General features: G+C 40.5%; 1 protein-coding gene across 1 annotated transcript in view; it reads left to right on the top strand.

The window, feature by feature from the left end:
* The window catches only part of LOC127644143 (neurotrypsin-like), a 65643-nt gene that overhangs the window by 41516 nt on the left and 11802 nt on the right, over positions 1–12325 (top strand). The window contains exon 12 of the mRNA XM_052127170.1: positions 6066–6364. Coding sequence (XP_051983130.1) covers positions 6066–6364 — 299 coding nt within the window. The remainder of the gene's footprint in view (positions 1–6065; positions 6365–12325) is intronic.

Here is a 12325-nt window from a genome sequence, read left to right as displayed (position 1 = left end):
TATTAAATCTTTTTAGCTAAATTTAGTTGAGCTAGCTGGTGCTAGCTGTCTAATCTGTCAAATCGAACACAACAATTTGTTGGCTTTCTGCCATCACTTACTGCGCATGCACTGTAATGTTTTTAAACAATGAGATTGGTCTGTAAATGTTGGACTTCTTCTGTCTGTGCTATTTTTAATTGTCTATTTTCTCATGCGTCAGACAGATCTCTGTGTTTGTGTCATGTCTTACTAGTTTTCAACATCTCTAGTCATAAGTACTGTGTTTTTAGGATGCTGTCAAGTTCAACATTTTGAAACTTTTAAAAATACATCTCGAGAGCCCTATATTTTGTCATGCTCAGTCTAGAAATTTTACACGCAAGAGCATGTCATCTGTAGCAGGCTTAGCAGCCTGCTCATTGGTTTGAGGAGGTGTGTTGCCTGTACAGCTGGAGTTGTGCTTACTGACCTCTACTGTCACATATTTGCAAATACATCAAGGTGATACATCAAGCTTGAATTGCTCCTAGGAACATTCCTGATTTCTGAATTTACGTACAGGTCAGGGACAAGATTATTGCGTAAATGTGTTTACGTGTTACTTTACATATAAGTAATCACATTAAATAAATGCGTTAAATTGACAGCCTTTCCCATAACGTAAAATATGCCAATTTGTTGTCATCTACTGGTGTGAAGAAGTAATCTCTAAAAATGGTCAATGAAAAAAAATCAGTGAACAAAATTAAAATAAAGGATGGAACAATTTGAAAAGCCACAAACACAAACAAGTAGATTGATACAACTGTATATCAGCACTCTTGGAACACCACTCATCCAATCAGATTCAAGGACCAGAACTAACTGTTGTATAACATTATCTATAAAACTAACACAGTCACTTCATAATCCTTGTCTGTTTCTAAACCACATTTTTAACACTGCTATGGCAAGTATCATATTATATTCATGAAACAAAATGCCTTCAACCTTCTTAAGAGTTATTGTTTTAGATTGTGAAGAACTCACAATGCAACCATCACTAATTTTAAGTGAAGCATTTAAAAAATAATTAACATTTTGTATTTACTTATTTATTTTTAGGAACAACCATTTGTATAAATACATATATATATATATATATATATATATATATATATATATATATATATATATATATATATATATATATACAGTTAACCCAAATTTAACATTAGAGTTTATGGAGTTGCATTGACAGTCATTTTAATTTTAACATATTACATTTACAAAAACTTTTTCAGTTCTGCAAACTGTTAAAAGCTGTGTACAAATAAGTCGTTCATTGTTTAATGTGAGGAAGAATACCAGTAATAGGCCAGAGGAGAAGCAATAGAAATCTGTAAGTTATATTCCAAAACAAAACACATCCACACAAATAATTTGTCTTCAGAGGCATGTGCTGAATTTCCACATTACTGTGAAGATTGTGTTAGTGTGAGTTTCCTTGGCATTTTAGGGTTACATATAAGTAAAGAGTTTTGACAAAAAGACTGTGGCATTGTGTGAGGTTTAAGTAAGATTGGATCTGTTTTTTATCAACCAGTCCAAGCTCTGTGCTTTCAAAATATGATCCACGACACCAGACTACTGCTAAAGTTCCTCTACTTACATGCTGTCTCACTTTCTCACACACCGCTATAAATCTAGATACCGTTGTGGCCCCCTCCCTCTTTTTCCTCAGACAAACACACACACACACACACACACACACACACACACACACACACACACACACACACACACACACACACACACACACACACGTTGGTGCAGCTAACAGTATGAGTGCTCTCCATAGACAACTATTTTTAAACTGTATGAACTATAGATTCTATCCCCTAACCCTCACAAAAAACTTTCTGCATTTTTACTTTTTAAATAAAACATAACTGAATATGTTTTCTAAGCAATTTGAATTATGGAAACACTAGAAATGTCCTCATAAACCACATTTATTGCATAATACCCTTGTCATTTCCGGTTTATAACCTAAAAAAAGTCCTCGTAAACCACTTAAACCTGCATACACACACACACACACATTAATGCTAAACTATTTTTACGCTGTATGCCCAGTCCTGGCTGTTGACCAACCATAATTAAACTCTGAGGTTACAACCAGTGTGAAATGTACAGTAGGTATTTATGTACTGTAAGCTCTAATGACAGAACTGTGGTAATGTACATACAATCTAGAGTTTGATTGAACATATCCACCTTCTGGCTTCTGAATCTTGGTGTATTACTGAACTACCTCTATACAGTGTTTCTATAGCTATGGACAACCTAGAAAAATCATGGAAATTAATACAATCTAAAAAGTAATGGAAATGTATAAAGTGAATATAATTTATTTTCTGAAAAATGAGATTGTCTAGAAATTGCTCTTTGTGAATTCAGTCTCTATCAAAAATTTATTACAAATAAATCCTTGTTCAATAATAAAAAACAACTGCTAAAATCATGAAATTAATTGCTCAAATGGTGTGGAAAGCCGGTTCATACTTGGTTGAGATTGATGAAGATCTGCGCACCAATTAAAGGGATAGTTCATCCAAAAATAAAATGTAGTCGTCATTTACTCTCATGTTGTTCCAAATGCATATGACTTTCTTTTGTCAATGGAACACAAAAGGAGATGTTAAGCAAAATTTTTGCCTCAGTCACCATTCACATTCATTGCATCTTTTTTCCATACAGGCTATCAGTTTCCCATTTCTCCCTTTGTGCTCCATGGAAGAAAAAAAAAGTCATACGGGTTTGGAACAACATGAGGGTGAGTAAATGAGGACAGATAAGCTATCCCATTAATCACTGATTGATTGTATTTTTACAATTAAATCAGGGGCCTGGGTAGCTCAGCAAGTAAAGACGCTGACTACCACACCTGGAGTCATGAGTTCGAATCCAGGGCGTGCTGAGTGACTCCAGCCAGGTCTCCTAAGCAACAAAATTGGCCTGTTTGCGAGGGAGGGTAGAGTCACATGGGGTAACCTCCTCGTGGTTGCAATAATGTGGTTCTAGCTCTTGGTGGGGCATGTGGTGAGTTGTGCGTGGATGCCCTTGGAGAATAGCGTGAAGCCTCCACATGTGCTACGTCTCAGCGGTAATGCACTCAACAAGCCACATGATAAGATGCACAGTTTGATGGTCTCAGACACTGAGGCAACTGAGATTCATCCTCCGCCATCCGGATTGAGGCGTCACTACACCATCACAAGGATTTAGGGAATTGGGCACATTGTGAATTGGGTATTCCAAATTGGTGAATAAAGGGGAAGAAAAAAAGAATTGTGAGCATTTTGAACATCCAAAGCTCAATATATATACTGTGTCACAGGCTCAGACCTGCCCTTTCCGGAACCTCACGATGAAGAGAGGCTTTGGGAATGTGGTGCTGATCCTGTTGTTGGCTACTGCCAAGTGTTTCATTCCGGACAGGACAGATCCCTTTTCCAGAAAAGGCCTGACTGTGTAATGGGACACTGCTGTCCCTCTCTTTGGCACCAGATACATATTTCCATTACACAGCAATGGTTTCAATCATTAACAAGCAGACATGAGGGCATACGCACACAGTCACTGATAGTAAAAATAAATACAAACATAAAAATATTAAAACCAAAGCTCTTGATTACTGGTTTTGTTAAGTCCTTTCAGTTGCATTCGTATTCATCTGTTAGGCTTAAGTTTCAATTATTTTACATCATTTTTTGCATGTTGCAATATCTGACCATTGTAAGAAACCCTTAAAAGACTGGCAAGCACAAGGGACTTTCCACCTTTGTGTTTATATGTTATGGTGTTGTGCTAATGGAATAGTAAGACTTCCTGTATGTCTCTGCTTTCACTAACTGACCGGTAGTGTATTTTGCGAATGTTTGGCTGTGGTTGTATGAGCACATGGTTTGGCTTTGGGGCCACAAGATCAGATAACATGAACTTCCTGAGGAAGGGACCTGATTTGTCATGTGAGGAGAATGTGTTTTGAGTGGCACAAAGCAAAGTCATAAAACATTCGTGCTCTCACATCATAATACATGAATTTAACAGTTGCGTCAATTTTATGTGTGGTATTTCAGCGCAAAAAGCTGCATGGTATTCGATATCCACCCGCAATCTAGATTAAGTTGGCACAATCAGCGCTGAAACTGCGCGTTGCCTCTTCAGTATTTAATTAATTGGCATTCCTTTCCATGCCAACATGCCTCCTTTCTACGTAAACATAAAAATTCACAAAATTTGCTCGCCACGATTTAGTAATAATTTACTACATTTTACTATAACTACTGCTATTACAACCAGATGAAAGTAGGCGGTAAAACACATTTTATTTAAAATATGTTTTGTACATTTTCTGTCAATCATATCAGCAGTAGTTCATCAAAAGTATGAAGAAGATGTTAACCTGGCATATCTCCAGATGCGCGGTGTAGTCAAGCGCACTTTCAGCCTGTTAAAGAGATGATTCAGGTGTATAAATCACAGTAGTGAGTAATGCTGTTCAGTCCTTGCAGAGTGTATCAGAAAACGGTGGTTGGCTGCATCATCCACTATGTACCGCAAGATCAGAATTGCTTATGCAAATTGCATTCAGTACAGGTTTTCTGGGCACAATTGTGCCGTTGCTTGAGCTGCATAATTCCTTAAGTGAATCCGGCGCTTTTACCAGGCGCAATTCATTGTAAGTGGATTCCCCCTAAATGTTTTACACTCCTGTGATGTTTCCCTTTAACATTTCTGATGATAATTCAATGAATAAATTTAAGGCTGTGAAATAGGATACATTTTTTGTTTTTCAATAATCAATGCTAAAACTACAGACCTAGAGACCAGTGTGGCAAATGGCCAATATAATGCTTATATTTAAATTAATGTTAGCAAAGGAGATATACTGGTACACACAACTGCTGCAATAAAAATGAAATAATTTTTTACTCAGTTCACTCAAATATATTTGAAAAAGAAAATTAGTGTTATCCATGGAATGGGAAAAGGCATTTCTTTTAGCATTTTGTCTAGAGGACTTGGGGGTAATATGCATCAGACGGGCATCACATACCTTATTTCAGTTGGTGTGTCAAGTAAAAATATTTATTTTAAAAACACATTTACACTACCTTACAAACGCAGTAGCTACACCAAGAGTGAGATCGTTTACATGCACGATCTTACACCGATAATGCTTAAAATGCAAACAATGTTTAAGGTCATGTACATGCCTCAAACCATGTTCTTTTATCAGGGTGAGGTCATGAAATTCTGAAGCATTTTACTCTGTATGTAAACATCTTCTGACTTTACAACATTACCAACATTCTCAGATTTGTTTGAAAAAGCTATATTTTTGGTTGTTTTCAGCGTATTTGTGTGCATTTAAACACATTCATTAAAACTGAGAGAAGTGGCTTAAAAGTTTTATTTTCCAGCCAAATGTCCATTATAAAATTGTCTAAATTCATTTTATCTGAATCTGAGCATAGTTTTCAGCAAAATCCTTCTGTCACAGGACAGCTCATAGTTTAAGAGGCACAATTTCAGTTGTAACTCAATTTTTTACAAAATGTGTCCGTTTGAATGTACCCTTTGTTTACAATTAAAAACTCACCTATTTGCAGTGTGCTACTATACTTCCTGTATTATTTGTTTCCATTCTTTTTTTGCCTTGTGTTGATGTCAGGGTATTGGTCTTCAAATGTTAATGATGCAATCCTGTTACAATTATTATAGCACTTTAAACTTGCATTATTTCCCAATGTTAGTAGTAACTCGGATAGTTAGATGAGAAGTAGAGGTAAAATAGGTTGTGACACTTAGATGTTACAAAGTTATTTAAAATAAATAAATAAATAAATAAATCACAGGGAAGCATTCCCTAAGTACCATACCCATTCTTAGCAATGACATGGCTGTTAGTACATTTTGGAACTAACACAATCAGTCAAGCGGGCACAGTTATCAACCTATTAATGTGCCTGGCTGATATTTTGGCTAGTCTGAATCTGAGTGTAGTTATGTCTCTCTTATATGATTTTTCTCAGGTATGGTAACAGCACTGGGCTATATAAAGTTCGTGTAGGTGATTATCACTCTCTGGTTCCTGAGGCGTATGAGGAAGAGTATGCTGTGGAGAAGATCATCCTTCACCCACACTACCACGCTGACAGCAATGACTATGACCTGGCACTAGTGCGTGTGTCTGGCCACAGAGCTCACTGGGGTCTTGCAGACGAGTGCGTCAGGCTGAGTCGTTTTGTTCTGCCTGCCTGCTTGCCAGTTCGGAAGGAGAGAGTGGCAAAGGGTATTGGCAACTGCTTCATCACAGGCTGGGGGGACACGGGTAGGAGAAGCCTTGACGCACGCACGCACGCACACACACACACACACACACACACACACACCATTCATCCATTAACAAACACTAACACATACATATTGACAAACATTCCCATATACACTATTAAGTGGATTATAATACACATCCACTATAGCATGTCTTCATATTAGGGCAGTCGGTCAATTAAAAATTATTGAAAATGTATTGAAAATTGAAATAATTGCAATTGTTTGCATATTAAACATTTTTTGCTGAGAAAACCCCTCAAAGTAAGATCATTTTGAGGGACATTACATTATAGTGGTTGGCAAGTTAAGCATTGAATATACCAAAGTAGTTATAGCAGTCAATATATTGTTTAATTTATGTATCATTGAACACAAGAACATGTCTGTGTGAATGGCTCCCTACTCATATTGTTTAATTTTTGTATCATTGAACACAAGAACATGTCTGTGTGAATGGCTCCCTACTCATATTATGCTGCCTGATCTCTGTAAGTGTGGTTTGGACAAGGCATGTTGCTTGTAGCAGAAGGGGCTGCACTGACTGCGTAATTCATACAAATAATATGTTTTGCATTTAGGTGGTACTTCAAGCTTGAATTGCTCAGATAGTAGGAAAATTGCTTATTATGGAATTTACATATGGGTAAGGTGGCATGAATTGGTCATTTGTGAAAATTTTGCGATTTAATGTGTTTGTTTTAGTTTATAATTAATTGCGCCTAATTAACATGTTAAATTGACAGTGGTACTTAATATATTATCAGAATTCCAATTGTTTTTAGAGACAGGCACGTTTCCAGTACAACATGACAGTCATAAGCATTAACTTGAAACCTTAAGCCTTAGCTGTCTGTCTTGAATTGATGTATGCTTTCAGATTAATTAGAGATGGAACTCTAAGTGTGTGTGTGTAAGATGAGAGAGGTGTTTTTAGCTCTGTTCAGTAGCGTAAGCAGACAGGCATAAGATGTGATCAGACAGCAGAACTGAGAGATGTAAATATATGATCACACACTGTAAAAGGATCTCACTGAGACAGCATAGTTTCTTCTGTCTAAAACAATCACTCTCTTTCTGTGTCATTTTCGCCCAATGTTTAAGGGTGTGTTCACACTTGTAGTTTGGTTCTCTTGGTCCAGACCAAAAAAAGAAAATGATACATTTAGTCCTGTTCACTTAGTGTTCACACAGGCATTTTTAACACCAAACCTAAAGATACAAAACAAAAGGCATCAGGAAAAAGTCACAACCTGTTTGGAAGCTTTTATAATGTATATTTTTCAACGGAACTTGCTGAACATCCAAAACTATGCTGGCTGCTGGGCTAAATGCGCTCTTTGGGTGTATATATGGTGGTATTTTTACCAGCTTAGAACAAAAGAAGAGCTAATAAAAGGGAGTCAAAACAGCACCAGGAATTCCTCTGTTGTACACACAAATGAAGATATGCTGCAAGGACGGCTGACGCCTGTACCGAACTATAACGGGCAACATACATGTAGCTCCTATGATGAGAAGAACCAGGTATACTTGAGGTCAGTATTAAGCAAATTATGTTGCGTGCATATATCAATTGAACCACGCCAGAGTTCGTTTGGAAGAAGCCCACTATTCAGGCGGACTCGGTCACACCAAGGTTCGGATGGCAGCGTTCCGAACACACACACACACACACACACACACACACACACACACACACACACACACACACACACACACACGACAGACAGACACACATTTATGTTTGTGTGTGATTAAAAGGCTTAACTAGCACTTACTAAAAGGAATAGTTCACCCAAAAATGAAAATTCTCTCGTTTACTCACGGCTCATGCTATTCTGAATGTGTATGCCTTTCTTTCTTTTGCTAATCACAATCAAAGATTTTTTTAAAAATATCTCTGCTTTGAAGGTCCATACAATGCAAGTGAATGGTGGCAAGAACAGAAAGGTCCAAAAAGCAAATAAAGGCAGCATAAAAATAATCCATATGAGTGATTAAATTAATCGGGCACGGCCTGGGTGTGATAGGCCAAAGCGATGGCATCAACGACCCAGTGGGATAGCCTCTGTTTGGAGACAGCGTTCCCTTTCCGCTGTCCACCAAAGCAGACAAAGAGCTGCTCAGAACATCTAAAGCTATGCGTGCGGTCCACATATGTACGCAAAGCACGCACCAGACACAGCAACAAAAAGGCTGGGTCTACCTTCTCCCAGGGCAGCGCTTGCAGGTTCACTTCCTGGTCCCTGAAGGGGTTCGTAGGAACCTTGGGCACGTAGCCCGGTCAAGGTCTTAGGACCTTGACATGGGTGTCTGCCAGACCGAACTCCAGGCAAGTTTCACTGACAGAGAATGCTTGCAGGTTCCCAACCTCCACTGCATCGTAGTGAGCTGATATAGCGGCTACATAAACCTTCATGGTGGAGGGGGGATAGCCTCACCTCCAGAAGAAATGAGAGCACTGACCAGACTGCGCTTCTCAGCGGGTCTTCAGATCAGGACGAACACCAATTTGCGAACAAGCACCACTTAAGGATGTAAAGTTGCCTGGTAGAGGGAGCTCTGGCTTGGTTGATCGTGTCTGTGACAGCAGGTGGTAGGCCACTTAGATCTTCCGCATCCTGTCCAGGGGCCAGAGGTGGAGGTTCCAGAGGTCTGACTGTGGATGCCAGAGGGTGCCCCGTCCCTGAGAAAGAATGTCCTTCCTCAGGCAGGGAGGGGCTGTGAGATCCGAGAACCAAGTCCATGTGGGCCAATTGGGGGCCACTAGAGTGACTTATTCCTCATCCTCCCTGACCTTGCACAGTACCTGTGCAAGTAAGCTCACTGGGGGAAATGCGTACTTGCGCAACCCCAGGGCCAACTGTGTGCCAGCAGGTCTATCCCGAGGGGAGCCTCCGCTAGGGAGTACTAGAGCGGGCAATAAAATGTCTCTTGGGAAGCAAACAGGTCTACCTGTGCTTTGTGGAACAGCTCCCTAATCAGCTGGACCGCCTGGGGGTGGAGCTTCCACTCTCCGCTGAGCGTGCCCTGTCGTGACAGCGCGTCCGCTGCCGTATTGAGGTTGCCTGGGATATGAGTGGCGGACAACGACCTTGTCTGAGTGTGAGTGCACGTCGCCATGGCGATTTATGTACACTATCATGGTGGTGCTGTCTAGGAGCCGGCGGCTGCATGCCTGTTGCACACGGCTCCCCAACCCTGTTTGGAGGCGTCTGTGGTGACAGAACGCATCGGGACACCTGCTGTCGGGGGACTTTTGTCCGCAGAAAACAGATGTCTGTCCAGGGGTTGAAAGTCTGGCGGCATCGGGGTTGATGAACACATGGTATGTGCTGCAGCTCCATGCACATCTTGGGACTCGAGTCTGAAGCCAGTGCTGAAGTGGACTCATATGCATCAACTCCAGTGGCGCGACTGCCGCAGAGGATGCCATATGCCACAGGAATTGTCTGCAAGCTGTGCCTGGCTTGAATAAGGTGAGGCATTTCAGCACCGACTTTCATTGAGTCTGAGTCAAACTCCATGCAGAGAAAAGAGATGCTCTGAACTGGGGCGAGCTTGATCTTTTTCCAGTTGACCTGAAGCCCTAGACGGCTGAGGTGCCTGAGCACCTGGTCCCTGTGGGTGCACAGTGACTCTCGTGACACAGTGGGCTAGGATGAGCCAGTCATTGAGGTAATTGAGTATGCAGATGCCCACTTCCCTTATCGGTGCAAGGGCTGCCTCTGTTACCTTTGTGAAGACGCGAGGGGACAGGGACAGGCCAAATGGGAGGACCTTGTACTGATACGCCTGGCCGTCGAATGCGAACCGTAGGAAGGGTCAGTGTCAAGGCAAGATAGAGACATGGAAGTACGTGTCCTTCAGGTCTACTGATTTGAACCAATCCTGATGCCAGGCACATGTTAGAATATGTCTTTGCGTGAGCATATTGAACGGGAGTTTGTGCAAGGCCCGGTTGAAAACTTGCAAGTACAGGATCGGTCGTAAGCTGCCGCCTTTCTTGGGTACAATGAAGGGCTGTAGTAACCCTTCATCTCGGCTGGAGAAACAGGCTCTATCGTGTTTTTGAAGTAGGGTGTTGGGGTCTTCACCGTGCACAAAGGTAAATCGGACACGACCAAAAGGGGGCTTGGGCCTGGCGAACTGGATTGCATAGCCGAGTCGCATGGTCCTGGCCAGACAGCGCGACGGGTTGGGAAGTGAATGCCAAGATCCGTGCGAGGGGCACTAGGGGAACTATCGTTTTTGACGTACCTGGTGGGGCTTCACAGCGGGGTGGAGCTGGTAGTGTTGCATTGGGTGTTAAAAGCTCGTCCTGAGGCTTTGGTGCTGAGAGAAGACTTGAAGCACTTACCTTGCTCCGTGCACCCAGTCTGCTCGCAGAGGGCATCCCCCAAAGGCTTCCAAACACCGGGCAGCTCCTTTGCTATGACACTTCAAATTTAGCTCAGGTGCATCCTATTTCTCTGGATCATCTTTGAGATGTTTCTACACTTTGATTGGAGTCCACCTGTGGCAAATTCAATTGATTGTACATAATTTGGAAAGGCACTCACTTGTCTATATAAGGCCTCACAGCTGAAAATGCATATCAGAGCAAAAAACTAAGCTAGAATTTTTTTCTAGAATTGTGGCCCTTTTAACACTTAATTCAGCCCCCCTCAGTTCACACACTGTTTCTTGCATTGTTTTCAGAACTAAACCAGAATAGACTTGAAACCCATTTGGGTTTACGACAACCCAGTTGAGAACCACTTTCCTATAAGATGAGAAAAGAAAGAAATTCCAATGAAATTGGAAATTCTCAATTTCAGCTTATTGCCTTATTATTACATTGTAGAAGCTTTAAAGCAAATTGGACACAAACACACAGATCTCCTCTATGGGCACATCTATCCAGCCGCCTAGTCTCATCAAAAAAGAAAAACACAACAGTAGTTAACTGCCACACAGATGTTTATCACACAACATTCTTAGTCAGGGCTTGGCAGCAAACAGCAGGAGAAAATCATCAAGAAAATGTAGTGTGTAATCACAATGTCATTGTCAAGCATATACAGATTATCGTGTGGATCTTTGACATGCTTTGATAATGGGCTTTAATTCGAATGGGTCGTGCTCTCTTGTAAATCACCAGTGAATTTCTTGCATGAGTTTTTGATTTTCATCAGCCCTCTCTCTTAAAGTATTCCTTTCTCAGTAAGTGGACTTTATTATTCAGAACAGAATATTAAAGTAGTCCAAGTAAGAAGATGAATGAAGTGTGTGATTACACTGGCAGAAAAGTGACTGCATACCACATTGCATATGTGAACAGACAAGCCTAAGCGCTTCCAGGCTTCGAGAAATGATTTCTGCGCATGCATACAAGTGAACAGGATAGAGCACTCTCTTGACTTAAAATTCTGGCATCATTTACTACCCCTTTCTTTCCTCCGTGGAACACAAAAGGATATGTTTGCCATAATGTTAGCTGCATTCACCATGCACTTTCATGTTTTTTTTCCATACTGTATAAAGAAAGTGAGGCTGCGAGTCCCTAACGTTTTGCTTTTAATCAACCTGCTGGTTGTGGCATAAAGAGGGTCATTTTTATTCCATAGAGCATTTGATTGGACAAAAATACGATTAGATTATCATGAGTCATCAGTATTTTTGGTCCGTTATCCTAGAAGAGGAAGACTGTACATTTTCAGTACGTATATGAGTGATTCTCACGTAATCTGTCAATAAAATGGCCTGGTCATATTCAATCATCTCAAAATAAATGAATAATAATAATAAATAATGAAATACACATACATACAGTGGCAAGACAAAGTATGTGAACTCTTTGGAATTAGCTGGTTTTCTGCATTAAATGCTCATAAAATGTGATCTCATCATAATCAAAGTCACAAGTATAGACAAAGCACAGTGTGCTTAAACTAAAAGCACACAAACAATTCTA

Source organism: Xyrauchen texanus, chromosome 5, assembly GCF_025860055.1.
Source record: "Xyrauchen texanus isolate HMW12.3.18 chromosome 5, RBS_HiC_50CHRs, whole genome shotgun sequence".
Lineage (NCBI taxonomy): Eukaryota > Metazoa > Chordata > Actinopteri > Cypriniformes > Catostomidae > Xyrauchen > Xyrauchen texanus.
This window is presented reverse-complemented; position numbering and strand designations above follow the sequence as displayed.